The 4,302-nt window shown below is 34.0% G+C and overlaps 2 protein-coding genes across 2 annotated transcripts; both read left to right on the top strand.

Moving 5' to 3' along the window:
- The first annotated feature begins 833 nt into the window (after window positions 1–833).
- On the top strand, window positions 834–1,726 carry LOC139504098 (uncharacterized). The gene is made up of 2 exons (XM_071294158.1): window positions 834–1,521; window positions 1,692–1,726. Exons 1-2 carry the CDS (start codon window positions 834–836, stop codon window positions 1,724–1,726), a joined length of 723 nt encoding a protein of 240 aa, XP_071150259.1.
- On the top strand, window positions 1,713–3,810 carry LOC139503058 (uncharacterized). Its single transcript, XM_071292732.1, has one exon. The coding sequence runs from the start codon at window positions 1,761–1,763 to the stop codon at window positions 3,243–3,245; it is 1,485 nt and encodes a 494-aa protein (XP_071148833.1). The 5' UTR covers window positions 1,713–1,760; the 3' UTR covers window positions 3,246–3,810.
- Window positions 3,811–4,302: the final 492 nt, after the last annotated feature.

Raw genomic sequence — 4,302 nt, forward strand, 5'->3', positions numbered from 1 at the left:
GGTACATTTTCATCCATACACCGGTAAATCATGTGTCACGTGGTTTTAAAAGTTTTACAAGCGGGGTTGTTTAAATGGAAGAAGTGCTTGACCACATAAAACGATAAAATTTGAAGAAAAGGGAACTATTTTGGAAATTCTGAGAAGGTAAATATATTATTTCATAGAGAAAAAATATGTAAGAGAGTATATTTGTATTTTAAAAGATTTTTTACCTTAAAAACATAATAACAATACTGTATAAACAACTACCAAAACGTACATAAACAACTTTTGGGTGCAGAAGGAAAAAAATACAAATAAAAAAGAGCCTACAATGTTACGGAGGAATCACGATTCCTCCGTAACATAATTGTATTGACAGTAATGATGCAAAATGTGAACTACAACTATGTATTAATGAATATAACAAGTTTATGCATATTTTATTATTAGTATTACACTGATTATCCAGATCTACACTGCTATAGATAAAAGAAGATGTGGTATGAGTGCTAATGACTCAACTCTCCATTGAAGTCACACTGTATAAAAGTAACAATTATAAAATGTACTTGAAACAAACATATGACAGCAGAATCTCTGAGCAAGCATGTAAAAAGAAAAAAAAAATCATAAACGACAAATACAAGAGCTCGCTCACCTACGAAATCATTGAAATATATATGAGACGATCCTAGTATTCCTGACTGGCTACAGGCATTTTCAAGCAATTATTATGGTTTTTAAATGGTTTTACAAATGCCAAATCACATTGTGTCTTGGATAGAGATTTGTTTCATTTGCACTCATACCACACCTTCTAATGAATATATATTTATTTTTCAGCTTAAATGGTACTAACCAATGCCGAAAGACAAAAAAAATTCAGAGAAAGTCAAAAGGCAAAAAATGAAAAAGAATACCTGCAGAGGGAAAGAGCACGTAAAAGAAAAGCATACATTCCATCAAAAGAACTAAGTATGTCTGAAAGAAAGAAAAGAAATAAACAAAAGCTGACCAGTAATAGGGAAAGTAGAAAAAGGAAAGCAAATTCAAATCAGGAAGTATTGGTGCTTAAACTAAGTTTTCCAGCTAAGGCAAATGGCAGTAAATCTAGAAGAAAAAAAATTTTGTTGGAAAAGACCAATGCATTACAGCGTTTAGAAGAAGAAAATTTGAAACTGAAAAGAAAATATCAAGCACTAACTAGAAAGCAACAGAGGATAGACAAGAAACTAAGAGACACAGATTCCCCAAGAAGCAAGGCTAACAAAGATATTCAGGAAGTAATCTCAAAGAAGACCAGTGCTGATAAAGTTAGAAGAAAACTAGTATTGTATCATACAATGACAAATGAATTAAAAGAAACTAACAAATTATACAAGTTCAAAGCTAAACCCAAAAGTTCAATTTATTCAGTTAGCAGTGTCTGTTACCTGAAAAAATATAGAATGTTAAGTTGCACAGCTCAAGAAACAGGACTGACCAGAAATACTTTAGCAGGAATGGCCAAACTGAAGATAAAAGAAAACTATCAACGTAAAAGATCACTGAAAGAGCAAGGAAAATATCAGATCGCAATCATCGAATTTTTAGAACGCAGTGATAATAGTACCACCATGCCGAATAAGAAGGACGTCAAAAAAGTTAATGACCAACAAAAGCCAAAACGAATACTTAATGATTATATAGATAATTTATATGATAAGTTCCGTTTGGAAAACCAGACATTCAAGGTCAGTAGAGCTACATTCTATAGATGTCGTCCAGGTAATATTATGCCAGTCTCATTCACTACAAAAAGATCGTGCTTATGTATAAAACATCAAAATATGGCCCTGATGACAAGCAAAGGACTAAATGAAAGTCTTGGTAAAAGTGACAGAGCCCTAGACAAGTTTTATTACAGAAACTCAAATGAAGATCTTCTAAGGATAGTTGATGATATGGACAAAGAGAAAATAGGGTTTAGTAAATGGCAGAGAATTGATATTGGTGACGGACGAAAAAAGATAGGATTGGTAAATGTTGAGCTTGAAGCTAATGAATTCAAGAAAGAATTAGTAAAGTGTGCTGATATCTTTAGGCAACACGTTGACATGGTTACTAATCAATACGATGAGATACGCAAATTGAAGGAAAATCTGCCAAATGGCCATGTATTAGCGCAGCTTGATTTTGCTGAAAACTACACCTGTACCACATACGACGAAGTACAATCAGCATATTGGAACAAAACCATGGTCACTATACATCCTATTGTTGTCTACTTTCGAAATATTGAAAACGGCAAAATAGAGCACAAATCATTTGCTATGATTTCAGATGAACTATCCCATACAGCAGCAGCAGTGTTGGCCTTTCTACGGTCATTGCTTCCTAAACTACATGAGCTTGTTCCTAATATGTCATGTGTACACTATATATCAGACAGCCCGACATCCCAATACCGAAACAGATATATCTTCAATGTAGTTGCTGATCACGTAAAACTGTTCAGTGTTCCTGCTAGCTGGCAGTACTTCGAAGCAGGTCACGGCAAAGGTCCTTGCGATGGTGTAGGTGCCGTGGCAAAACGAATGGCGGACAATGCAGTTAAAAGGGACAAACATGTCATTCAAGATGCCAAGTCCTTTTTTGCATGGGCTTCACAGTCTGAATCATCAATCAATTATATGTGGGTTGGAAAGGATTCAATCGCTCAAGCTGATATAGACATAAAAGCTACTGAACTAAAACCTATTAAAGGAACAATGTTGTTGCACTCAGTTTTTGGACACAATGAATCTACTATAATTACAAGGGAAAAGTCCTGCTTTTGCGAGGAATGCTTTGTAGATGGCAAGTTGTGTTCAAATAGTGTTTGTGGGGGGTGGCAACAACATGAAATCAAGTCTGTGTCTACACCAGTGGCAGTTGAACAAAATGTCCAAACAGAACCAACAAATGATGAATACCACAATGGTGACTGGATTGCAGCAGTATACCAAAAGGACTGGTATATTGGGCAAGTAATTGATATTGACATTGATGAAGGAGATTACAACATATCCTTCATGACAAAAACCAAACTTCGGGGAGCATATAGTTTCAAGCATCCATCAAAATCAGACATTATGTGGGTTTATTCTAGTCAGATTCTTTGTACAGTAGAAGAACCATCACCTGTAGGAAAAAGTGGACGTGCTTTCTCTCTTCCACCGGACACAGTCATCGAAGTTGAAAGACTTTTTCTTGCTAATTCCTCCGTAACAGAACATTGAACTTAAATGGCTTTTTCTGACACATTGTTTTCAATTATTACATTTCTTTGTTTGTCCATGTTTATTTGTATTAAAACTTATAACGTTGCTATTTTATACTTGCAACTATATATGACTGACATGAAATATTTGTTCTAAAAGTGATATGAGATTCCTCCGTAACAGAAATTGATGTGTGAATAAATGAGTAGATACTATCAAACATGAAACATAAAATAGATTTATGAACTTCATCATGTTTAATGTTCAATAATACATGCATATAACAACAAGGACGTCATATTATTTCACTCCCAAAAAAGTTGATTAAACTGAATTCCTCCGTAACAATATCATTGATTACTTCTTGATTATCATTTAAGTAAAATATGTTTAAAATATGCATACAATATATCTATATCAGATAGAGGGTTATAACCGAACTTAAAAATGTTAATAATCTTATAGTGTGCTGTTAAACCAGTAGTGTACCAATAATGACATATAAGGTTTGTTTTATAATCCAAAAATACAAATTAAATCAAATATTCATCTATTAAACTCATAAATTTTACTTTTTTAAACACCATAGCTTACTTTTTTCATCAATTTAGATCAGTTCTATACATATACAAGTTTAAAAATCAGAAATTGGCTTAGCATTTTTTTATTGTTTTAATATATGACTAAAGGATCGTAATCGTGGATACATTTATCGGTTTTTAAGAGCTACATTCTTTTTGGTAAATTAGCAGCGCGTCACCCGTACAGTGGCTTCCGTTTTTCGATTGAAAAAAATGAACTCGCGAAATGTGGTGATAATTTTTACGAAGTAGAATCTTGACTGGTATCGATTTGTAACTTGTTGATACCAATATATATATGTTGGGAGTGAACAAATTGAAAGGTTTAATGCTGTAAATGTTGTGAAAAGAGGTGATTGGTTGGCAACCTCACCAACCACTCGGGAGAACGAATATGTGCTACTGCGCTTTACCAAGTAGGAAGATATGAGCGACAAATTATGGAAAGGACTGGGCACCGCTCACCATAAGCCGTCAGCACGTACAAGGCTGCT

This window comes from Mytilus edulis, chromosome 14 (assembly GCF_963676685.1).
Source record: "Mytilus edulis chromosome 14, xbMytEdul2.2, whole genome shotgun sequence".
NCBI lineage: Eukaryota > Metazoa > Mollusca > Bivalvia > Mytilida > Mytilidae > Mytilus > Mytilus edulis.

Coding starts and splice junctions, on each gene's coding strand:
- LOC139504098 (XM_071294158.1), top strand. CDS start 834: ATGGTACTAACCAATGCCGAAAGACAAAAAAAATTCAGAGAAAGTCAA. Junction 1,522..1,691: donor GATAAAAGAAAACTATCAAC/GTAAAAGATCAC, acceptor TTATATGATAAG/TTCCGTTTGGAAAACCAGAC.
- LOC139503058 (XM_071292732.1), top strand. CDS start 1,761: ATGCCAGTCTCATTCACTACAAAAAGATCGTGCTTATGTATAAAACAT.